This window comes from Schistocerca nitens, chromosome 3 (genome assembly GCF_023898315.1).
Source record: "Schistocerca nitens isolate TAMUIC-IGC-003100 chromosome 3, iqSchNite1.1, whole genome shotgun sequence".
Taxonomy (NCBI): Eukaryota; Metazoa; Arthropoda; class Insecta; order Orthoptera; family Acrididae; genus Schistocerca; species Schistocerca nitens.
The window spans coordinates 866,986,640-867,013,268 of NC_064616.1; the positions used below are offsets into that span (position 1 = coordinate 866,986,640).

The 26,629-nt window shown below is 41.8% G+C and overlaps 1 protein-coding gene across 2 annotated transcripts in view; it reads right to left on the bottom strand.

The window, feature by feature from the left end:
- Positions 1-611: 611 nt before the first annotated feature.
- Positions 612-26,629, bottom strand: part of LOC126248905 (hydroxysteroid dehydrogenase-like protein 2) — a 71,869-nt gene continuing 45,851 nt past the window's right edge. For both annotated transcript variants that reach the window (XM_049950381.1, XM_049950382.1), the window contains exons 5-8: positions 16,741-16,938; positions 13,657-13,839; positions 3,769-3,897; positions 612-1,586 (exon numbers count right to left, since the gene is read on the bottom strand). In XM_049950381.1, the coding sequence (XP_049806338.1) occupies positions 1,474-1,586; positions 3,769-3,897; positions 13,657-13,839; positions 16,741-16,938 (623 nt within the window). In that variant the 3' untranslated portion in view covers positions 612-1,473. The remainder of the gene's footprint in view (positions 1,587-3,768; positions 3,898-13,656; positions 13,840-16,740; positions 16,939-26,629) is intronic.

Genomic DNA, 26,629 nt, shown 5'->3' on the forward strand with positions numbered 1-26,629 from the left:
GAACTGTCTTTTTTGTTGTTCCCGTTCTCTTTTATCAGAAAAAGTAGCTTCTTTCATATCCCCCCCCCCCCCCCCCCCCCCCCCGCCATCTCAGCAACAGTCCACATTCATTTGATTTTGTTATCTACTTTGTCAGTTTCTGATGATGTATAAACATGATTTTTTCGCAACTTTTCCTGAAATGTTATAATACTGTTTATAATAATAATAAAACACATGAGAATTTTCCCCTGTTCCGAATATTTTCTAGGTTTGCCTTTTTTGTTCTGAAGGAAGTCTGATACCTGTAGTGATCTGAGATTTTTTTGAAGACTAATATTTTATTTATTTTTGGGGGTTTCAAAAAATTGTTACAAAATGGTATTGACACGACTTCTAGTTGAGGCATGAAACTGCACTGTGTGCATCCTCACAGATGAATAAAGATCAGAGTTAAAGTTGCCCAACAGTTCTTGACTTTATATTTTAAGAGTGTTAACTGGAAACTTTTTGTATTAACATGTAATGAACTTAAGTGTCTTGAGTTGTAAACAGTTATTATAAATACTATGATCATTGTTCTGCATATGATTTGGGGGGATGGTGTTAATGTAAAATGAAAGAGACAAAGCTGTAAAAATATATTATATAATACAATACTGCAACATGTACAAATATTAACAGTTAAACCAGAAAAATACTGAACCGATACTGAACTTATGATTTGCATGATGTGTAAATCATAAACTTTAAAACATCCATTCTGGCAAGAATCCAACAAATTGCATAACCATGTACACAAATAAATGTGGCAATGACAATCAGCTTCTAACCTTCCAATTTTAATGAAACTGGCATGAAACCTAGACAAATATCACTTATTTTTCTGTCATGTGACGTCAGTCCACTTTCAGTGGCAAATACATGAAGTATTGAATTTTACTTCAAGTTAGTATGAGTGCTACAGCATAGAAAAACATTGCACGATTGGTGATGTACATGAGCATAACCTTGCATATTAAGTTTTCAATTTCATTGCGGTTGTGTTTACTCAAATTTTCATTTAAATACTCTCGCTGCATGTTTCAAATCCAGTATTCTCTTAATATACCAGCAACTCTGAAATTATTTATAATGCCATTTTCTCTCATCAACAAAGAAAACTGCTGCACACTTCTTATATCACTCCTAGCAATCCCAATAATGGAAAATTTTACTTAAACCACTGTTTGTTTTACAGAAATTAACAGCAAACACACTTCAACACGCAGGCCATCCTCACCAGAAAATGCTGGATCCATTCCATTAAACTGGCAGAAGTATCTACTCTTATAAAAATAAAATGCAATGATCACACAATGAGAAGCACAAAACATTTTGCAGTAAACATCTTATAAAAAATATATTCACTTTACAGATGAGCATAAAAAAGTAGAAAATATTTTCACATAGCCATCAACGTCATGGTTTCTGTGTGCAATTCTGAAATGAGCATTACAGCTTTGATTTTAGCTGCCCCATTAATTTTTCCAATTTAAGAGCTTTCTGCATGTTTCCTGTGATCTTCAATTTCCCAGACATGAATGCAGCTGCTGGCTTTAATTTTCCTGAAACAACATTTTATTCATGTTAAACTCTTTCTGGAATACCACGACATGACTTTTTTTTTATGTGCACATGGAAAACAGTGTAATTACACAAAGATGAGAAACATATTCTAATAAATATGATCATCGACAGTTGAAAAAACTTTCACTCATTCTTTTTCTAACACTAATTAATTTCAAACAATTTAAAACCAATGATAGTGTGAAAAATAAGTTCAAATGCTTTCTTGTGTTCACTGCTCTTCACTGATCTAAGACAGATGATACACAGGAACTTAAAACTCCCCGTTTCATTTTGTAATCATGGATGAAAATTACTTGAAAAACATTGAAACAGCTCCACCTGGCGCAGAGTTGCACGGAAGGTGCACAAGGGAATACCTGGAATAGAACCTGGATCAATGTCATCATGTTCTCTTCACCAAAAAGGGCAGGATTTGTTTGACGTGCGACTGTCCTTTAAGTGTGGGGCCGCTACCCAGTCGTTAGACAAAAATTTTTTAAATATTTAACAAAAGTAATGAGAAGCAGCAAAGAAGCTACCATGGAGCATTGAATTAACAGCCATGAGTAGGTAGCTGCCAGTATAGTGACATGTAGATCACAATATTGAACATGCCAGGGGATTGTGCAGAGGTGACAGCTGAGCTCAGCGGCAAGTGGTGCCACGCAGCCGTAATCTTGTAGCAAGAGGTGGGGTGTCACCACACTAGGCAGAGTGTCCCTATGGAAGTGAATAGCACACTTCATACACTGGAATCACATTCTAGATCCTTATATTGTTCCAAAATGACAAGTTTCAACAGTCTTATGCTGCCATCATTTGATGTTATGGAACTTGTTAGAAAAGTGTTGTGTTACACTACATGAAGTCAAAGCAAAAAAGACACTCCACACACACACACAACTCTATCAATAACACATAGCTGACAACACCCTCATACCACCCACTCACTCATATCGGTGTCAGATATGACTCTCCCAAGCTTCCAACATGACTTGTGTGCTGAGGGGCCGTCTCCCGAGTGGGACACAATTGCAGCACAACACAGAGTGCTGTTGACATAAATGGCCATGACCTACAGAGGCTGCTGGCGTCAGCAGTGTAAGGCACCAGCTCAGCAGCATCAGGCAGAAGCCCCTGCCCACTCATCAGCCCCAACCAGAGTCAACGAGGAGAGGCATGCCTGCCTCACTATGCAATGTATGAAACTCAATAGTTCTTTGAAACCGTTTACAGTGTTTGCCCTCGGCTCCATGGCATGTCACCACCACTCACCACCCGACCGCTTCACAAGTGTGTGGAGGTGGCCAGGCCCTAGCTGCCAGATTCTTGGCAATATGAAGAGCTTCAAGAACTGTGTGTGCAGACTAATTCATGGAAATACGTTGAGTGGAGGTCCCATCTGTCTGGTTCTGGGTAGTGAAGTACACAAATGCAGCACTATGCTTTCTCACTATCACTGCCATCACCAAACCAGCCTCTCTCCACAATGATTCTGTATGTACCAAAAACTACTTTCTCTCCACATGAATATGTAATGAAGTCATTCCACAAATAGAAGTGGGACTGATCTGTGAAGGGCACATTCCTCCTTTTGTTCACTGTCCAATCTCAGTGTCGCTGACTCCACGACGAACAGCTTCCTCTGTGAAATGCTGGGCATGGGAAACATAGTGCAGAAACTTATGAAGAAACTTTACCTCCTGAGATAACTGCATTTCCTGAAGACAACTGTCTTGCAGACTCCTTATGCAGATCTCACAAGCCCAGTTTCAGGTGTAATCTGTGATTTACAATTGTTGCACACTTTTTTCTTTTCATTTCAGTTTCTTCCAGATTAATGCTTAGCTTTCAGACACTACTTTTTTGGTCACACATTTGCACTGACATCCAACAAATATATCCAAAATGACAACAAATGAATGTAACAGTAACAAAGATTTGTCACCCTTTGAAAAATGATGTAGATGTCAAAGTAATTGGCAAAGATCACACGAGAGAAGAATGAAGACCTTTAACAGTTGAATGTTTTTCCTTAAACTGTTCCTTTAATGTGAAATTCTTTAACTTTCTATTTGTGAAATTTAAGTAAGTTTTGGTAGCCCTCTGATACAAATTAAGATATCTTCAGCAAGAATTGACAAATAAATTATTTTAAAATTATTATATGTAACTGACCTGAAAACATATTGTAAAAATCAGCTGCATCCATTGATAAAATCGCATCAGGATTTGAAGCTGGCTTGCCTTTTCCTGCCGCCCCATTTCCATTCTTCAAGTCTATATGCCAAACACCTTCCTCAGCACCTATATATATAAAAAAAAATAGACAGAAACTACAGAAGTTACCTTTTTTTATACATAAAATGTCAATCAAAAGTTACAGAGAGCAATATGGCTGTAGCTTTACAGTGCCATAAGACATACTGTGCTAATGAGCTAAAGGCTGATATGAGTGTAGATTACCAAATTTTAATTTTGTATAATGCTGAGTAGAAAAGTCTCAATATTTAATTTAGACTCAATGGACCTAAAATCAATAATCACAAAAGATCTTTTGCAATTAAATTTTAAATCATGCAGGGACAAAAAATAATGTATACAGTTCACAGACAATTCAGAATATGATGAATTTGTGGTTAATCATTGATGCACATATGATCAGTAAATGTGTGCATGTAGAAAAGAAATAAATCAGGATGGACAGTCTACAAAATGACCGTCTATGCTGTTTTGGGACATGATAAAGAAAATGGTACATTCTAAAAGTCACATTAGTGACACAGCAAAGACAGGATGTTCTACTGTGGCAAGTGGTCCCAAAATTTCCTATTCAGTGTGACATTTTATAGTACATGTTAAATGAATTACTTTTTTCAAATGGCAACTCTTTCATGAGTAACATTCAGAATCTCTTTCTAATAGTATGGGTTTTGAGTACGTAACAGAGTACAAGCAGTGTAAGAGCTGCTGAAGCTGATCATTCCCATGATTAGGAAATATAATTTTGAACAACATATTTTATACAAGTCATAGCTGAAGTAGTTTCAGGTAGCAGATTAAATACACTGAGCTAGCTTATTTGGCTGACGTGGAAGTAGACACTGGTAAATGTTGATGGTAGGGCATGGGTATGGGTATGTTAAAAACCACATGAGGCACCTCATCCTGCTTCCCAATAGGGCACTGTTAAGCAAGTTATAGAGGTATTCTTACATGGGAGGATGTTTGCATGGGAGTAAACACACAATCTCTCACATATTTAGTGGTAATACAGACAAGTGACATAAAATGGGATTAACACATAAAATCAGTATCAGAGAAAGTGAATGGATGTCTTAGATTTGTTGGGTTGAAGGTAAATGTAGTGCATCTGTAATGGAAATCGGACGCAAAACACTAAGTGTGCCCAATTTTATATTATTTTTCTAGCATTTAGATTCCTTATCATGTACACATGACATCAGACATTGCCTAAATTCAGATATGCACTGCTAATAATTGTAGAAAGTCTGACAAGCCCATATGAAAATTAAACAAATGTTAGGGGGGAAACAAACTGAAATCTTTGGAAGAAAGGTGAATTAGTTCATGCAAAACACTGTTGGGTAGTAAATTATTTGAGAAAGATTAAACAACAGTTCTGCTATCACCATCATGTATTTCATGTGAGGATCAAGAGAGATTAGAGCACATACACAGTAAGTACACACAGACATTTTTCCCCTCTCTAACGACATAAATCCAAGAAGACAAAAAATTAATATCGGTATGACATACCCTCTGTTGTGCACAGTACAGTGACTTGTTGAGAATACTTGTAGATGACTGACTGGTGAATGATGTAGGAACAGACTACTGATTGATCATATGATGTGCACCTTCAGCAAGGCAAAGAACCCTTCTATTGCTTCTGATCTGTGTCATAATGGTCTGAGAAAAAAAAATGTAGGTGAAAGCTATCCTAAATCCTATTGAGTAAATCTGGGTTGCCACTGAGCATCCTAAATCCTATTGAGTAAATCTGGGTTGCCACTGAGCAAGATGTATGAACTATATGTGAGTTGAGGGCAGCAGCAAAGTGATCATTGATCACAATTCTTTCCCAATGCTTTCAATGTTTTGTGGAATACACCACATTAACTAATTACTTATCTCTACGTCAATTGCTCTTGCTCATGCTCTTGCTCCCCCCCCCCCCCCCCCTCTCACATTCTACTTATACTGTTAGACAATGACAATGAGGTACAGCAACAAGCAAGATTAGGATTTCATGTTTTGTCAACATTGAGGTTAATAGAGAGAGAGCACGAGCTTGGATCGGGAAAGGGAAGGGAAGGAAAGGAAACTGCCTGTGTTCTCTCAGAGGAAGGTGCATTAAGTGACTTACGGGAAATAGAGGAAGTCTAAATCTTTATGGCTGTACGGAAATTTGAACCAATGTCCTCCTGAATACAAGTCCTGTGCCTTATCACTGTGCCACCTTGCTTGATAACAGTACCGAGCGAGGTGGCGCAGTGGTTAGCACACTGGACTCGCATTCGGGAGGACGACGGTTCAATCCCGTCTCCAGCCATCCTGATTTAGGTTTTCCGTGATTTCCCTGAATCGTTTCAGGCAAATGCCGGGATGGTTCCTTTGAAAGGGCACGGCCGATTTCCTTCCCCATCCTTCCCTAACCCGAGCTTGCGCTCCGTCTCTAATGACCTCGTTGTCGACGAGACGTTAAAACAACACTAACCTAACCTTGATAACAGTGAGGTCAAGGAATTTTTATAATATTGTCTCTGATGGAATCTCACACACACTGCACAAGATTCCCAAAACAGGAAGTGTCAGTTAAATGAGATAAAACTCAACATCAAGGGCACATAGTACCAGTTTGCTTATCATTGACATATGGAGAAGATTAGCACTTTCTTGTTGGTGTTGACATCATGAAATACTTGTAGTAGTGAAGGGAAGTTCCTTTAACCAAAAACTAAAATCTGAAATAATGATGATAAGGACAATGATACTACTATGAAAATATTAGTCTCGGCTATAAAATCCAATGTTGTACCATCTCACAAGAATTTGCAAATTGCATTATGAAACCACCACACAGGTGCAGTAAGGATAATATCCTTCATTGACAACTAGTTTTGATCTCTCCGACATCATCTGACTGAGAATAATTATAAGTACAGAATTCAGTGTGTGTGTGTGTGTGTGTGTGTGTGTGTGTGTGTGTGTGTGTGTGTGTGTGTGTGCCCACATTTCCTGAATATAATATGTGACTGGCATCAGCAAACATTGATGAATCATATAAAATTTTTTGTGGTATCGTATTGACAGCAGAGTCGCTATACTTAATGCCCGTGGATTTCCTGTATCAGTAATTCCTGTACCAATGATTTATGCCAGTCAGAATCTGATAGCTTGATCCAAACTAAGTGTCTATAAATTGTATAATACATACAGCAGCTTTCTGGTGGCTTCATGGTGACTTTTTCAAACACCACACAAATGTAATGAGCAAACACACCAAGGTCCCTGACTGCTGTACTATAAAAAGGCTCACATTTAAGTTTATGAAATCTATATGTGAAATATATGCTGACTATACACAGCTACCATGTGCCATATGTGCCCAAGTGCCTGACAGGTACTGCATACAAAATACCCCCTAAAAGATCTTTGTGATAGGTCTTTTGGTGAGAAAACTGTTTCCCCAACATTCTTCCACTATGTGACCACTACCTTTTCTCATCCTCAGATATACATGGACAGTCCATCATGCATTTCTTCAAATAGTCTCACCTTATTATTTGACAAATGTATCTCAAATACGTGATTTGCTTTAAAGGGTACAAATTGAATTACAATGCGACTGTCTCCCTAGGTATGACTATAACATGTCTACTTGCAGCAGCATAACACAATGCAGCTGTACGTTTACTTTCTGCAAGCCCTTCAGAGTTTTGTCATTGTTCACTCATTCTTCAACACACTATGAGTGTGCATGTGTTACTACTGTTGTCTGGTCTGTAATTGATGGGCAATCCCATTTGTGTGTGTGTGTGTGTGTGTGTGTGTGTGTGTGTGTGTGTGTGTGTGTGTGGGTGTGTAGAAAGAGCTACAAACATGTGTAGTCAAGAAAACTTGACGTTGCTATCACACACTATCTGGTCAAAAGAATCCGGACACCTATTGCTGGGCATTAACATGGGGTGTGTCCACCCTTCGCCTTTATGATGGCTTGAACTCTGCTGGAGACACTTTGAATGATGTGTCTAAGTCTGTGGAGGAATGGCTGCCCATTCTTACTCTAAAGCCGAAACCAGATAAGGTGGTGATTTTAGACACTTGGATTTGTCGGGAAATTATGTTCTAACTCATCTCAAAGGTTCAGGTCAGGACTCTGGGAGGCCAGCCCATTTCAGGAATGTTATTGTCCACAAACCACTGCCTCACAAATTGTGCTTTATGACAAGGTGGCATTGTCTTGCTGATTTACTCACTCATTGTCTCTAAACTGTTCTTCTGATGTACGCAGCAGACAACACTGCAAAATGTGTTCATATCTTTCTGCATTTAGTATTTTCTTAAATGCAATAAGGGGATTTCATCCTAACCACAAAAGACACCCCCCCACACTGTAACACCACCACTTCTGTACTTCACAGCTGGCACTACACATTATGACAGGTGACATTCTCCGACATTCAGCCACAGCCAGATCCTTCCATCAGATTGCCACACAGGGTATAGCATGATTCATCACTGCAAATAATGCATTTCCAGTTATCCACTGCCCATAGGCATCATCACTCTTTACACCTGCCTCCAGCATCACTTAAACATTGACTACAGAATAGCTTGGCTTATGAGGAGCTTCTTGACCACAGAACCCCATACTTTTTTCTTTTTTACAACCAACTTCCACAATGCTTGATGGTCCCTGTCCACCAGTACATGAGGTTCGCCTAGTTTCAGTTTACCCGTGGTGGTTCCTTTGCATTTCCACTTCACAATCACATCGACAGTTGATTTGGGCAGCATTACAAGGGTTGAAATGTCACTGATGGATTTGTTACTCAAGTGACATTCAACAATTAGTCCACATTCAAAGTCACTAATCTCTCCTGACCGAACCATTCTGCTGTTACTGCTTCTCTACTGCTCTACTGACAACATAATACTTCCTGCCTCCTTTTATACTGGCAGGTCTGCCTCTTGTGGCATCTAGTGATCAATTCCACAGTATGTGTTACATACGGGTGTGCAGTTACTTTTGATCTCTCCACGCAAACTTCCAACAAACTGGCCTTGCAATATTCTGTTCAGTGGTAATGTGGGAGTCTCCAATGTGTTTAGGGAGAAATGCACGAAGAGTTCAAATCAAGCTGTATTAACAGTACAAAATGGGAAAAGCATTATAAGTCAAGAGCTAATATTGAAGTTCCCTTGTTTACATTTTGGAGGTGGAAATGCTATTAAAGATAAAGTGAGAGTTTTGAAATGTTTGTACAGCTCAAGAGATGAATAAGAATGTACTTAGTAAATAATTAAAATAATGGCATTCTGGAAATAATGCCAGATGAGGCCTATAAAGCAATATGCTGCTGAGAGATGGTTCAATTGAAATTAATAAAGCTGGATGGAAATTATTACAAAAGAAACTTGCAAAATTATTCACAGAACATTTGAAAAAGATGACAATTTAAAAAAATTGAGCAATGTTGTAATTTTTTTGCTTCACAATAAAGGAGACAGACATGACATAAAAGAACTATTGATCTATCCACCTCTCAGTAATGTACAAGATATTCAGTAAGTTTTAATTACCAATTTGCCTTAATGTAAAGTTTAAAGAAAGCCATTTCATCAAAATCCATACTAACTGGCCTTTAGAAACTATGCCTTGCTTTAACATACTGTGGCATTCAAAGATTTGTGTAGGTAACTAGCTGTAGCTGTATACATGTAAATTTATTCTTGACTGGTTTCGGCTATTTCAACCACAACCAATTTAAAGAAAAATTATGACATCTGTTGGATCAAAAATGCATATTGCTCATAGAGATACGTTCATATACCAATTGTATTATACACTGAGGTGACAAAATTCGTGGGGATAGCAATATGCACATATACAGATGGCGATAGTATCACATACACTTGGTATAAAAAGGGCAGTGCATTGGCAGAGCTGTCATTTGTATCAGGTGATCCATGTAAAAAGGTTTCCAATGTGCTCATGGCTGCATGTTGAGAATTAACAGGTTCTGAATGTGGAATGGTAGTTGGAGCTAGATGCAAGGGGCATCCCATTTCGGAAATCGTTTGTGAGTTCAATATTCCAACATCAACAGTGTAAAGGGTGTGCCGAGAATACCAAATTTCAGGCATTACCTATCACCACAGATAACACAGTGCCCTATGCCTTCTAATGACCGAGAGCAGCGGCATTTACATAGAGCCATCAGTGCTAACAAACAAGCAAGACTGCACGAAATGATGACAGAAATCAATGTGGGACGTATGACGAACACATCCGTTAGGACAGTGTGGCAAAATTTGGTGTTTATGGGCTATGGCAGCAGATGACTAATGCAAGTGCCTTTGCTAACAGCACAACATAATCTGCAGTGCCTCTCCTGGGCTCATAACCATATCTGCTGGAGCCTAGATGACTGGAAAACTGTGGTCTGGTCAGTTGAGTTCCCATTTCTGTTGGTAAGAGCTGATGCTATGGTTCAAGTGTGGTGCAGACACCACAAAGCCAGGGACCCAAATTATCAACAAAGCACTGTGTAAGCTGATGGTGGCTCCTTATGGTGTGGGCTGTGTTTACACGGAAAGGACTGGGTACTCTGTTCCAACTGAACTGATGATTGACTGGAAATGGTTATGTTCGGCTACTTGGAGACCATTTGCAGCCATTCGTGGACTTCATGTTTCCAAACAACGATGTCATGTCAGTGGGCCACAACTCTTCATGATTGGTTTGAAGAACATTCTGGACAATTCAAGTGAATGATCTGACCACCCAGATCGCCCAACATGAATCCCATCAAACAATTATGGGACATAATCATGAGATCAGTTTGTGCACAACATCCTGCACTGGCAACACTTTCACAATTGTGGATGGCTATAGAGGCAGCAGGGCTCAATATTTCTGCAGGGGACGTCCATGTCACATCAAGCTGCTTGACTACAATGGGCAAAAGGAGGTCTGACAGGATCTTAGGAGTTCCCAGTACTTTTGTCACCTCAGTGCAGTTTTTCTACCAGTGGATGATGGTTGAAATAACCAAAATCAGTCAGGAATAAATTTAAATATATACAGTTGATGGAAAAAAATGCTTTTCTATAAATATTTTAATATTGTAAAGAATGTTTATGACAATGTTACATCTTGCACTACAATTTATAAGGATAGTGGAACATTCACAATTGAAATATCAGTCAGGCAAGTTTCCATAGCACCAGAACTATTTTCAGCAGTCCTAGATAAAGTCATTTGATCCATAACCTGGGAAAAGGAGGAAGGAATAAAATTTACTGGAACATACCAGAATGACATTTGTTTTGCTAATGAGCTTTTTCTGTTTGGCTCTAGTGCAAATAAATTCAATAAGAATTGAACTTTATAGTCAAAGTTTGAAAATAGGCCTGAAAATCAATTACAAGACTAAAATAATGTCTAATAATCAAACCAAAAACAAAACTGAACAAACTAATGACAAACTAGGGTAATTGAAGACAACGACTGGCTGGACGGCAAAAGAAATTAACAGAACAGTATTAATTATTTAAATAAAACTGAATTTTTAATATAGCACAATTTTAGACCAGACTAAGAAGTATAAAATAATTTCTCCTAGTCCTCTATTGCAACTACAAAGAGGAGGCTCATCATGGAGTTAAAAAAACCCAGATCAACCTAGCATCAACAACACAAAGATGGCACAGGAGAGTAGATTCCCACCGGGAGAGGCAGAGGGAAGAACATCACAGTGGTGGGAGTCTCCTTGACTGCACGAACTTTATTAGACAGGAGGTAGCCCCCAGGAGTCAGTCCACAACTGAGCAAAAAGGGATTTGGCATAAAGCTGCAAATCTCAGTAAACACCCCCACACATGACAGGCAAGAGATGGTGTCTTGTGCCAGTGGAAGACATGAAGGTATACCCCATGTGACTGGTGAATTTAGAGCCATTGGTACAAAAAACAGTGGCCTCCTCAAACTCTCATAAGAGTGATGGAACAAACAATGGAAAACCATTGAAGCAAGGGAGGTTTGTGGACCTCAGAAGAGATCCATCTGAATCCAGGTCTGAGGAACTAACCAAGGAGGGGTGGTCGGAAAAGAAAGCAGGGAAGAAGACAAGGTGGGGAGATGGAAACTGGTAGAGAGAAGCAGAGGGGTGAGCAGGGGAAGGGCTGGTAGTGATGGCATAGGAAACCAGCAGTTGGGACCACTGAACTGAAAGGGAGGGATCACAGCATCAACCAGAAGACTATCAACAGGGCTAGTGCGAAAGGCACCAGTGACTAGAGAGATATCACAATGATGAATCGCGTCCAAGATGAGCAGCATGGAAGGGGTAGCTGATATATAAACTTAACAAACATAATCCAAACAAGACAGAACTAATGCCTGATAAAGGTAGAGAAGGGTCAAGTGATCCGCACCCCAAGAAGTGAGGGCAAGGAAGCAGAGGACACAGTTTATGAAAGCAGCCAACATTCAGAAGGCGAATATGTGCAACCAAGTAAGCTTGTTGTCAAAAAAGAAGACCCAGAAACAGAAGTCGGGGACTGCAGTCAGGTACTGGGCATCAGGATGGACCATAGTACAACAACAGAAACATGCTACCCTCAACTTATGGAGAGAGAACTGAAAACCGTGTGAGAATGTCCTCGAGGAAGTGCACTGGATGGCACCCCGGAGCTGTCACTCCGCAGGGACCACCAGGTGAGAACAAGCTAAAATACAGAAATCATCCACACACAAAGCAGGGGTGACCAATGGTCTAGTGGAAGCCACAAGTCCATTAACAGTGATGAGAAAAAGAAGGAAACTTATTACAGAGCCCTGTGGAATGCCATTCTCCTGAGTCTGGAGAGCTGAGAATGGTTCCAACCCAAACTGGCAATAAAAATCAGGAGGGGGAGCCCCGAATACCCCACTCATGGAATGCAAGTAGAATGTGATGGTACCAAGCTGTGTCATTGGCCTTAAGATCAAAGAAAACTGCGACAAGATGGTGACACTGAGAACATGTCTGCCAAATTGCGGTTTCCTATCGAAACAGATAATTGATTGGTGACTGCACCTCCAAGAAGCTGCAGTGGTAAGGAGATAAAAAAATCTGGAGATTCGAGGATCCAACTGAGCCAACAAGCCATCATCTATTCAAGTAACTTGCAGGGGACATTGGTCAGACCTACTGGCTGGTACCTATCAAGGAACAATGGATCCTTGCTGGGCTTAAGACCAGGAACCACAATACTCTCTCTCCATTGAGCCAAATATGATTAAATATATGGAGGGGATATTGTCATTGTGGAGGACTGAAGTGTTGAAGCAATTGGCTATGGATGGAATCAGGGCCATGGGCCGAATGGTGAATGGAAGAGAGGGCCTGAAGGAGTTCCCATTCAGTAAAAGGTTCAATATAGGATTCCACCTGACAAGGGGTAAAATATAAGTGGAGAGCTTCAGCCTCTGTTTCCAGAGGAGAAAGGTGGCTGGATAGGAGGCTGACACTAATGCTGTTGCAAAATGGGTCACGAGGTGTTCCTTGAGAAGTGATGGATTCTTACAAAGGCCATCTTGAAGTGCAAAGCTCAGAAAAGAAGACTATCATTGACAACCTTTGAGGGTGCGAAGAGCCGTGCTCCACCATGAAACCAGTCAGCGATGAACAGGTCCCATCAAGCAGGGGATGGCAATGCCAGGAAAATGGCAAGAGTGCACATGCAGTTTTACAACACTACAATAATTATTTGATTATGACATAAAAAAAGAGTCAGTTTTATATTGCTTAATCTAAGGTCAAGGCAACTTACCTTTCACTTCAAATTGGAAAACTGCATTCGTTTTAGAAACTAGTTCTGGCCCCATACTGTGACGAATTGCATTAAAAATTTTTTCTATTTGGCCGCCTTTCTGTGTTGAAACAGATAATTTATGTCCACCTTCTTCTGGGTTGTAGTCCAAGAAAAAGTCCTGCATTAAATTATCATTATTTGCTGGAAAAAAAAAGGACACATTACAAACAACATAAATGAAAGGAACACATTTTACTACTTTTATTAATTCTGTTGGCTCTCCCAAACTTATATACATCTCCAACATAAAACTGAACATAAATACTGCTCTCAAGCATTCAAGAATTGTTGCATCTCCATTTATTGCAGAATTGATTCTCAGAAGGTACCATGCAGTAACCACTTAAGCCTGTATCAGAAGAGGCTCAAAGCCTATAAAAGTTCGCACACCATATCACTGAACATTAGTTCACCATACAAGACAGTATGGATGCTGTTTTTTGATGATATGCCATGCCCCTTTTACATACAGGATGCAGTGAACCATCATTAAAAAGAAGACTATTTTTTGCAAGTCAGTGTACTTGAGTCACAGTCAAAACTCGTTGGGCAATACAGGACAGCACCATCAAATTGAGAAAATATGCATTAATTTAGTGAAGTAATTTACAATATTAATTCTAACATAGAGGCATATAACTAACAGCATGTAACAGCAGAACTATAATCAGGCCACAGCAACAGCCTGTCAGCTGGTCACTACTACCTATACTGAAACCTCAGTAGAAATAGCCACATCTGTGCCAGCCATTTCCAGGAGCCATTGGCCAAGTCTGCGACACTGACCATCTGCCACATGACAACAGCTAGACTCTAGTCAGTGGAATCTGTTCCACATTTCACATTTCCAAGGGACATAGAAACATAGTCTCTTCCACAGAGTCTCTTCCACAGAGTCGGCCCTGGGCAGTTGTATTTAAATGTCCAGGTCCAGCCCACCATCGTCGGTACAGCTGGGCCATGTGATGACACACAGCCCACAGCAGTCATTGCTGTAATTATGATGCAGGCCCAGCCACCTCATCTGAGCTGTGAGCTAAGGACCGCTGTCGGCCTGAGGCCGGGCAGCGAGAGCACTCTCTCTGCTGCCACCTCATGGTTCAGGCCGCACAGTGAGTTCCAGCCAGATCCGCACTGTGGGGGACCACTGCCACCCAACGCCAATCTTCTGCCTCTAGTTCCGTGTTCATCACCCATGTAACCCCACTGTGTATGTGTGCCTAGCCCTGGCTACTGGCTGCCTTTTTACTGCCCCATCATCACATCTCGTGCTGCCGGCATGTCCGTACCGTCTTGCTCGGGTCCAAGGGACACCACCACTGCCTACTGCAGATACACTCCCATGAATTCGTGTACAATTATAATGAGGAGTTTTGGCAACAAATTGGCTGCCTACATCACCTTCCTCTCCGCCCACCACCAGCAGGGAGCCACTCGTGCACACCTTCCCATTATACCCCAATATATTAATGAGTTTTACAGCCCATGAAACATTGTATGATAATATTAACTACTATAATAGCAGTAAACAAGTACATACTAGTGATGTACAGAGAGAGAGAGAGAGAGAGAGAGAGAGAGAGAGAGAGAGAGAGAGAGAGAGAGAGAGAGAGAGAGTGTGTACAAAGCTACTGAAATTTGCAAGCTTTCGCTGATATATTAACAGACTGTGTCATACCACAACTCAAATTGACCCTTTACTTTTGCAGGCAATCCTCTTACTGAGCTACCCATGCACGACTTGTGATATCCTTCATAGCTTCATTTCTGCCAGTAATTAATCTTATTATCCAAAATTCCCAGAAGCACTCATACAAAGTGTGTTGGATTAAAAGCCCCTGACGAAAGGAGATAGTTGAGAAAATCCTATAGCCTTCTAGGATGAATTTTTCACTCAGCAACATACTGTACTCCGTTTAGAATATTTAACAGATATTTCTCTGCAGTATCCTTATTTCAAGGAGTGCTAGTGCTGTACGGGATGCCAGAAAGCCTTTGCGACATTTAAGAAATATGAGACAGCCAATGACAGAGTTGGAGCTTTGAAAGCATGTTGTGAATTAAGCCCGGGTAGCTTAGTCAGTAAGACCACCACCCATAAAAGGCTTGTGTGGTGGTTTGGATCCTTTTATTTAGGATTGTTCAGTCAGAGTTTGAATTCACAGATATGTTCAACAAACTATAGTGAAGAATGCTAAGAAGACATTGACCACTGTTGCTAGGAACTACTCATAATTTCCAGATGTTACCTTCTCAGAAGAACCAAACAAGATATCACTACGTACTAGATAGAAATTGCATGACCATGATGTTGAAAGCAGAGAAATTCTACTCATACATAAGTAAACAGATAGTGCTTTCTGCACATCATTAACAAGTGATAACGATGTACCATTCATTACAATTCATAAACTGGCTAGCCAAGTAAAAATGCACATTCAGAGAATACAAGCTTCATTTGTAGAAGAAAAGGGGAAAGAATTCGCTGTAGCAGTATAGAGTTGGGGGAGAGTGAAGGAACCAAATGAAGTGGTGCACTGGTTTGCACATTGGAGTTTTATTCTGAAAGAGTGAGATTTAAATCTCTGTTCAGCTAACCAGTTCTAGGTTTTATATGGTATATCTAAATCGTGTAAGGAAAATGTCATGATGATTCCTTTGAAAAGGCACAGCTAATTTCCTTCCCCGTTCTTGTTAAGCCAAACATGTGTTCCTTCTCCAATGACTTTGCTGGCAACATAATATTAAACTCTAATCTTCCGCCATCTCAGGAGTCAAAGAACAATCTTAATTCTAATATTAGTGCAACACTTTTACAGTAGTAGTAACTTCCTTTCTATTATATTTCTAGTATCAGATGTCCAACATTTAACATAAATATCTCTGTTGAAAAGAATGTAATCAACGCTTGCAACATACAAATGCACACCTTCACATAAATACCATAACATGTAATAAGGAAAATTAGCAAAACTGTAAATGTTTTAACACTATTAAAAATATTTTAAAATTAAGTTGTTGAAACTGATGTGTTTCACTTACCTGGATCAACAGCATATTGTTTAAAATCTTGAATGCCACATTCTCTTAAAATGTCTTCATCAATTATAAAGTTTCCTGTAAAGGTTTTTGGGTCTTTTGTCATTATTGCATAAGCAGCATCTGCAACAATTTCTGGTTTCCGCGAGTATCTTCCTGATTCTGGGCCACTTAGCATCTCAATTGCAGCAGTATGAATTGCTGGAACAAAGTTATTCGGCAATTTGTAAAGCACTTTAAAACTCAGGAATAGTTTTATGTTTATGTTTGCTTGTAAAATGTCTCAAAATAATCAGAAACTTAACTCTGTAGCAGAAATGTTGAGTCATCAACACACACACCTGGACCCCTATATTGTGCAGGTCGGACACACAATTGTCATCATGGCTTAGATAAAGAATGATTTTCAAACAACACAATAAAAAAATGTGATTTAATGGACCGAGTCAAACACAGAGCATTCGGAATAAGACTTCAGGTTAGTGTAGTCGGCAATGGAAATTCCCTACAAATTGATACTATGTGCTGGAACAGTGCACAAATCAAGATCTTCAGTTTCATGCACATTATTCTTACCAACTGGACACCAAAGTACATATGTAATCCTGACTCAGTACCAGAGATGCTGCCAGATTGACTGTTGCTCAAATAGCTTAATTGCTCACAAAAAGCAGGAAATCTGTGTTTGGGGTCTGGTATTACAAATTTCCAATTGTCAAGCATGTTCATTAATTATTTTATTTACAGATTGAAAACATTTGACATCTAAGACACTGATTAAGCAGAATGTGTTGATCATTTGTTATGCCACTGTTTCGACAAAAAATGGTTCAAATGGCTCTGAGCACTATGGGACTCAACTGCTGAGGTCATTAGTCCCCTAGAACTTAGAACTAGATAAACCTAACTAACCTAAGAACATCACAAACATCCATGCCCGAGGCAGGATTCGAACCTGCGACCGTAGCGGTCTTGCGGTTCCAGACTGCAGCGCCTTTAACCGCACGGCCACTTCGGCCGGCCTGTTTCGACAGTTTTTATTTCGAAAATGATGAGAAATTTGATTTTTGGTTAATTTGTTGCAACAGCTGAGAACTGATTGTAATCCTGAAAATTAATTTTAATTTAGTGAAACTATTTCATATTTTCTCTAAATTTGCAATTCGTTAGGTCTGATACCACTGTCGCACACAGGGTGAAAAGATGGAAGTACGAGTACCTTAGAGCTGGTAAGCTAGGACATGAGGTCCTGGCGTGGAAGCCACTGGACATTTAGAACAACAATTTATTAACAAACCAAGTTACAAACAATTTGTCACTGAGCAACAGTTACTTTAGAAACTTTCCCCTAAGTTAAGTTTACGAGGCCTACCCCACTGCAGCAATTACTTTTGTTAAAATTAACATATAATGTATAAACTTATGGGCACTAGCCCACAAACTATTTTTTTTAACACCAGCTAAGAACTATGGAGACTACCCCACTGCAGCAATTACTCTGTTACGCAACATATGCTGAATATTAAACACTTTAAAATATTAAGACTTTCCTCAATATGCAATTTACAGGCACTAGCCCACAACAGCAATTACTCTTTCTTGAAAAGAATGTATTGAAATTTCAATGATTTTACAATCAGCAGTTCATTAGAGCAGTTGCCTTCGAAGAACGAACTGGTATATACACCTCATGCAAACTGTCCGACCATTAACAGTGTATGACATACTTTGACAAGGAGCAAAATTCAACTCCATTTACAAATGTTACAGCCTGGAGCAGTTACTACCAAAGTAGTAACAGTTTTACACAGTATTTCTCAAATGAGTTAACCACTACTAACAGATAGTAGCACATATTTGCTAATTAGACACACACATTCAAATGCATTTATAGGCACTAACACCCTGCTAGCTGTTCCAATGAACTTTTTTGCCATTAACACACTGTGTCATCTATTCTTCAACTTGCAACAGAAGTTGAAATACAGTCAGGTACACTAACACACTGTGGCAGTTATTCTCAAAGCAGATACAGCCTTATACTGGTTATTCCAATGAAATTTTCAGCCACTAACACACTTTAACATCTATTCTTTAACTTGCTTTAAAATGCTCAACTATATTTACATGTGCTAACATACTGTGGCAGTTACTCACGAATTGATACAGTTTTGTACTGACTGTTCGAATAAAATTTTTTGACACTTAACACTATGACAGTTACGAAACCAAATTCAAGGAGACAAACCAACAAAGAACCATTGGAAACCTCTGAACCCTGTAACTGGCTTTCAACTGGACAGTGAAGGATACTTAACTTAGTGTATCCCTGCTGTTCTTGGCTCGTAGCAGGTTGTACCAGGGTCCTGCCACATTACCTAAATTGCACTTCTCAATTACAACAGCCACTGCCGCTTCCTCTCTGTCACTTCACACACCAGGCCCCAATTGACAGTATGTTGCATTTCAAATCTGTGAGTCGCACAAGCAACTGCTTCCACTGCCTGTCGCCAAGCAACTACTGCTCGCACCACTGATAGACGTTATCACCACGGTCTGTTTCCTAGCCACTACCAGCAAATCTATGTGGCGCGCATCAATACTAGGGACATATCAACAGACATGCGAAGTTCTTTTATTTTTTACTCACTTTCATCTTCTTTGTGTAAAGAGTAACTGATGTAATAATTCACAGATTTCATGAAAATACTTAAAGAAAACACTGGACGAAGAGAACCACTGAGATTTTTTACAGTTAAGGAATATCATTTGTTACTGATAAGGAAAATATATGGCACACAGTTAGTGAAATGCAAGTTTTTGGTATCTGTTAAAAATATGTTTCTGCTTGGCATTGTGGAAGTTTACAATAAGGGGGGAGAGGAGGGGGGGGGGGGGGGGGGGACTTCACAATAATGAGGATTCATGCTAGATAATAAAGAAATACACCTGCAAAACAGAATTTTTTCCTGATGTAAATGAATAAGTAAAGATACTAGAATCTTGAAACATCATAACCAATTAAAATTGTGTTCTCGACTGGCAACTAACCCAAAACTTTGCCTTTCACTGGCAAGATGTCAAATGTTTTTAAGCCGTAAGTAAAATAATTAATGAATATGCCGAGACAATTGAAATTTTATGATATTGGACCTTGAATGTGGATTTCCTGCTTTTTGTGAACAATTATGCCATTTGAGCACTTGGCAGTCTGGCAGCATATCTGGTATTGAGTCAAGATTTGACATGTTGGCATCCAGTTGGTAAGAGAGCACTGCACATGAAACTGTCTTAATCATTAGGCTACCTAACCACACTACCAAGACTGACTCAACCTCCTGTTGCCACTGATGGTTCCACTAATGGTTCCCAATACCACCGCCGCCGCCGCCTCCGCCGCCTCCGCCGCCACCGCCACCACCACCACCACCACCACCACCACCACCACCACCACCACTGCAGGTTATCCCATGGCTACATCCCACTGGAGGAATGGACTGTGTGGATTATTGTGAACTACCCTATCACTAATTCGAACTGAATTAAATGTTCCAAAATAAAGTGAATGGTTCCATGGGAGTGAAATCAATGGAGACAGAATGACATGAAGTGCTATCGATGCAAATTGTTAGATATGCTGAACCTGCACTGTAATTAACAAGTGACAACTGAGAAAATTAGTACTGTCAGTGACAATGAAAGTTTGAGTCAGGCTTTGAGGCATGGTTAGACAGTTCAATGGTTAATGCAACTAACTGCTCATAATAACCAGAAAATATGGGTTTGAATACTGGTCAGGCACAAATTTTCTATTGCCACTACATATTGCAAGTTCAACACACCTGAAAGGCTTGTTCCGATATCATTCCACGACACTTCATATCCATTCATTTCATGCCATCAATTCATCCACTTCATTTCACAATAATTAATATTCTAAATGAGGGTTCATGGCTGTATTTATGTAGCTTTAGACTACGACACTAGATTTTCATACTCTACTTCTACATCTACATCTACATAAATACTCCACAATCCATTGTACAGCATGTGGGGCGGTGGGTATCCTGTACCACTACTAGCCATTTTCTTTCTGTTCCATTCGCAAATAAAGCGAGGGAAAAACTAGTTTGTGCAAGTCTCTGTATGAGTCCTAATTTCACGTATCTTATCTTCATGGTCATTACACACAAAGTACATTGGAGGCAGTACAATAGTTCTGCAGTCCGCTTCAAATGCCAGTTCTCTGAATTTTCTCAATAGTGTTCCTCGAAAAGAATGTTGCCTTCCTTCAAGGGATTCCCATTTCAGTTCCTGAAGCACCACTGTAACACTTGGGTGTTGTTCAAACCTACCAGTAACAAATCTAGCAGCCTGCCCATGAACTGCTTCAATATCTTCCTTTAATCAGACCTGTTACAGATCCAAGACACTCAAGCAGTACTCAAGAATAGGTCACACTAGCATCCTATATGCAGTCTCCTGTACAGGTGAACCACACATTCCTAGAATTTTCCCAATAAACTGAAGTCAACCATTAGCCTTCCCTACTGCAATCCTCAAATGCTCATTCCATTTCATATTGCTTTGCAGCCGTACACCCAAATATGTAAATGACAAGACTGTGTCAAGTGGGGCACTACTAATGTTGTATCTGAATTTTATGGGTTTGTTTTTCCTATTCATCCACATTAACTTACAATTTTTTTTCAACATTTCGACCTAGCTGCCATTCATTGCACCAGCTAGAAATTTTGTCTAAGTCACCTTGTATCATCTTACAGCCACTCAACTTCGACACCTTACCATACACCACAGCATCATCAGCAAACAACCGCAAATTTCCGCCAAATCATATATATATATATATATATATATATACACACAGAATAATAGCAGTCCTATCACACTTTCCTGGGGCACACCTGACGACTGCATATAAGACACTGGTGTGACCTATTCTTGAGTACTGCCCGAGTGTTTGGGATCTGTAAGAGGTTGGATTAAAGGAATAAACTGAAGCAATTCAGAGGCATGCAGCTAGATTTGTCACCGAAAGGTTCGAACAACATGTAAGTGTTATGGAGATGCTTCGGGAACTCAAATGGGAATCCCTGGAGGGGAGGCAATGTTCTTCTCAAGAAACTCTATTGAGAAAATTTACAGAACCGGCATTGGAAGCTGACTGCCAAATGATTCCACCAACATACATTGTGTTTAAGGATCATGAAGATAAGATACGAGAAATTAGGGCTCATATGGAGGAATATAGACAGTCGCTTTTCCCCTCTATTTGCGAGTGGAACAAGAGAGGAAATGACTAGCTGAGGTACAGGGTGCCCTCCATCAAGCACCGTACAGTGGCTTGCGGAGTATCGATGTAGATGTAGATGTAGAGGTAGATGCAGATACCCTCGTCTTTGTTGAACACTCGCCATCAAGGACACCATGCTGGATCCTATTGCTTAAAAAGTCTTCGAGCCACTGGCATACCTGTGGATCTATTCCATATACTCGTACTTTGTTTAACAGCCTGCAATGGGGCACATTGTTAAACACTTTCTGGAAATCTAGAAATATGGAATCTGCCTGTTGCCCCTCATCCATATTTCACAGTCTATCAGATGAGAAAAGGGTAAGCTGAGTTTTGCATGAGCAAAGCTTTCTAAAACCGTGCTGATTTGTGAAATAAGATTCTCTGTCTCAAGAAAGTTTATTATATTTGAACTGAATGCACTCAAGAATTCTGCAGCAAACCAATGTTTAGGGATACTGGTCTGTAAATTTGTAGGTCCGTTCTTTTGCCTTTCTTGCATAGAGGAGTCACCTGTATTTTTTCCAGTCGCTTGGGACTTTGCACTGGGCAAGAGTCACAATAAATGCAAGCTATGTATGGGGCCAATGCTGTAGAGTACTCTTTGAAAAACTGAAATGGGATTCCATCTACACCTGCTGACTTATTTGTTATCAACTCTTTCAGTTGTTCTTCTACACCAGGGATGTCTATTACTGTGTCGTCCATACAGGAGTCTGTTCAAGGGTCAAATTATGGTATGTTTGTACGTTAACTGTACCTGCTCTGATTACCACCAGTGCATAGAAAAATTGTAGTAGCCACCAGAAAGATCGCGGGAGGCGCACATTGGCATGGCGCGTCACGGGCGGTAGTTGCCGCAAGTAGAGTCCCATCCACCAGAGGGCACGTGAGAATTCGGACGGGACCTCTGCCGGCGTAACAACAAGAACAACAACAACAACTCCAGCAGCACGGGCCGTGCCCAGTCAGTCAACATTGGGCATGCCTAGGACACAGTCCCGGTCTACGCTAAGTGAAGTGCGACGTAAACGTGAACAGTGTTACTACACAATTGGCGACGAGTAGGGTCGTTCTTTCGCGTGTTGCGTCGTCGTTCCGGTTTCGCAGTTTCTCCACGGCATGGAGGATTTGGTGCGAGTTTTGGTTGCGCAGCAGACGGAACTCATGGCCACCATGAAACAAGTACTTCCGGCGTTGCTCTCCACGCCGTCTGCTCCGGCGCAGTTCCCTCCTCCCTTTCCCCCGTATGACGAGACGGCGGAGGATTGGGACGCATATGAACATCGCCTTCGGCAGCATTTCCAGGCGTTTCATGTTGCCGAGGCGGAGGTATGTCGTGCTCTCTTCTTGTCTTGGATATCTCCCTCGCTGTATCAAGTTTTGCGGCAGCTAGCGCCGTTGCAGGAACCCTCGTCCTTGTCTTTTGACGCATTGTGTTCGTTGCTGTCTTCATATTATCGCCGCCGCACGCATGTTGTGGCGGCTAGGGTCGAGTTCTATCAATGCAAGAAACAGCCCCATCAGTCTTACCGGGCGTGGGCCTCTACCCTGCACGGTCTTAGTCGCAAGTGACATTTTGTCACGGAGCAGTCGCGAGAGTCGTATGCCCACGTTATGGTACGCGACGTCATTGTTCGTTCGGCCCCTGATAGGGAGGTCCGGCAACGGGCCCTGCAGTTAGAAGACCCTTCCCTCGAGGAAGTTCTGTCCATTGCTCAATCGTATGAAGTCTCTCACGCGGCAGGTCAACAGCTGGAAGCGTGGTGCGACGTCGCGGAGGTTCAGGGTGGCGCGGCCGCGTCCACTGTGTCCGGGGTGGACGACGTGCGAGCGGTACAATCCGGCCGTTACGGCCGCTCCCGCACGGCGCGTACACAGAATTCCGGCCGCCGGCCCGTTGCCGTCCTGTGCGTCGTGCTATATACATCACGATCGGTCAGAGTGCCCCCAGCGTTGGGCCGTTTGTCGCAAATGTAATAAAAAAAGGTCACATTGCTAAAGTTTGCCGCTCAGCCTCAAAAGAATCGAAGGAAGCAGGTACAGAGGACATGGACGTTGACATTCAGGAAGTTTCATCGGGCCAGGCTCCCGACACATCGGCCCACAAACTCTTTATCGAGGTGTCGGTTCGGTCGCGCCGGTTACAACTGCAAGTAGATACGGGGGCGGCAGTTTCGTTGTTGAATGCACAAACTTATTCCGACCTTGGATCGCCCCCGTTGGCGCCAGTTTACCGGCGTCTACGCGGTTATGGTCAACAGTTCATTCCCCTACTGGGTCAATTCACTACCGACGTGACTTACAAATCAGTCACTCGGCCTATTACTTTTATTGTTGTCAGTGATGCGAGCTCCGCTAACCTTTTTGGCCTGGATGCCTTTCAGGCTTTCGGTTTTTCTATTGCTGACACCATACAGTTGGTCTCCGAAGACGTTCCCTATCACTCATTGGAATCTTTGATCTCAGACTTTCCAGATATTTTTGAGGAGGGCCTGGGGCGTGTTTCCGATTTTGAAGCTCACTTAACGTTGAAGGCGTCGGCTCGCCCGCGTTTTCTACGCGCGAGACAGATCCCCGTGGCTCTCCGCCCTCAGGTAAAGGAAGAGCTAGACCGGCTGACAGCCCTAGGGGTCGTTCTTCCCGTTTCTTCCAGTGAGTGGGCTTCGCCCCTCGTTATTGTCAAGAAGCCCTCAGGAAACTTACGTCTTTGTGGCGATTTCAAGGCCACCATTAATTCCCAATTGGTGGTGGATACCTATCCTTTGCCTCGTGCTGATGAATTGTTCTCCTCCGTGGCGGGTGGCCAATATTTTTCGAAAATCGATCTGTCGGAGGCTTATCATCAGATACCTCTTGATGAGGACTCCAAACGGCTGGCGGTCGTCAACACCCCGTTTGGCCTTTACCAATACCAGCGGTTGGCTTTTGGAATATCCAGTGCCCCGGCGATATTCCAGCGTTATCTTGAGCATGTCATGTCGACAATCCCTCATTGTATTAATTACCTGGATGACATAATTGTCACAGGCCGCAGCACGAAGGAACACTCGCACAACCTTCGCACCCTCTTTCTCAAATTCAGGTCTGTGGGCTTGCGTTGCAACCTGCATAAGTCAACCTTCTTCCAACCGTCCATTGAGTATGTGGGCTACACCATATCTCGGCATGGCATACAGCCACTAGGAAGTTTGGTCCAAGGTATCGTCAACCTTCCTCGGCCCACTTCGCTGAAAGAGTTACAAGCTTTTTTAGGCAAGATAGCCTATTACCACTGGTTCATTCCCAGGGCTTCCACTATAGCCCACCCCCTGTACTGCCTTCTGCACAAGGGTGTTCCTTTTGATTGGTCGCCTGCATGCGAGCGAGCGTTCACCTCGTTGAAGGGCTTCCTCACTTCAGCCCCTTGTTTGGCTACTTTTGATCCCCGTAAGCCGTTGGTCCTGGCTACAGATGCTTCGCAGTATGGGGTGGGGGCGGTCCTGGCCCATCGCAATGCAGACGGTTCTGAGCAACCACTGGCGTTTGCGTCTAAAACGCTTAGTCCCGCACAGGCCCATTACTCCCAGGTGGAAAAAGAGGCTTTGGCCATTGTCTACGCTGTTACCAAGTTTCACCCTTTCTTGTACGGCACGAAGTTTCAGTTAATCACTGACCATAAGCCGTTAATATCGTCATTTGGCCCCACCTCTCAGATTCCGGATAGGGCGGCCCACAGACTACAGCGCTGGGCCTTGTTCCTCTCTAAGTACCATTATGACATTCATTTTCGCCCTACAGGACAGCATGCCAACGCCGACGCTCTTTCCCGTCTTCCGGTGGGCCCGGATCCTACGTTCGATCGAGAGGAGATTATGTGTTTTCATTTGGATGTGGCATCCCGCCAAGCAGTTGATGGCTTTCCGATCACTAGTTCTCGAGTCGCCAGGGAAACGGCGGCTGACCCGGTTCTCCGGCAAGTAGTTCGCCTCATTCAGCAGGGGTGGTCCTCCCGCCCTCCAGGCCGGGCCTCGGACCCTCTTCGTAATTATTTTCTTCTACGAGACCGCCTCTCGGTCTTGGAAGGAGTTCTCCTTCTGGCTACCGATGATACAGCTCCTCGCGTGGTTGTTCCTGCAGGTTTACGAAGGGAGGTCCTCACGTTATTACATGCGGGGCACTGGGGTGTTTCCCGTACTAAAACCTTGGCTCGCAGACATGTGTACTGGCCCAGTATTGACAGAGAAATTGAGCACTTGGTGGCCGCCTGTTCCCAGTGTGTGAGCCAACAAGCATCTCCCAGGGCAGCGTTCTCTTCATGGCCGCCGGCAACACAAGCATGGGAACGTGTTCACATCGATTTTGCGGGCCCGTTTCTCAATGGCTTTTGGCTCATTGTCATTGATGCTTATTCCCGATTCCCATATGTGGTTCGCTGCTCCTCAACCACTTCAGAAGTTGCAATCCAGGCACTAGCAAAAATCTTTTCTGTGGAAGGTCTGCCAATCGCCCTGGTCTCAGACAATGGACCGCAGTTTATTTCGCAGACCTTCCAGGATTTTTGTAGGCGCTTCGGTATTCGGCACGTTTGCTCTCCCC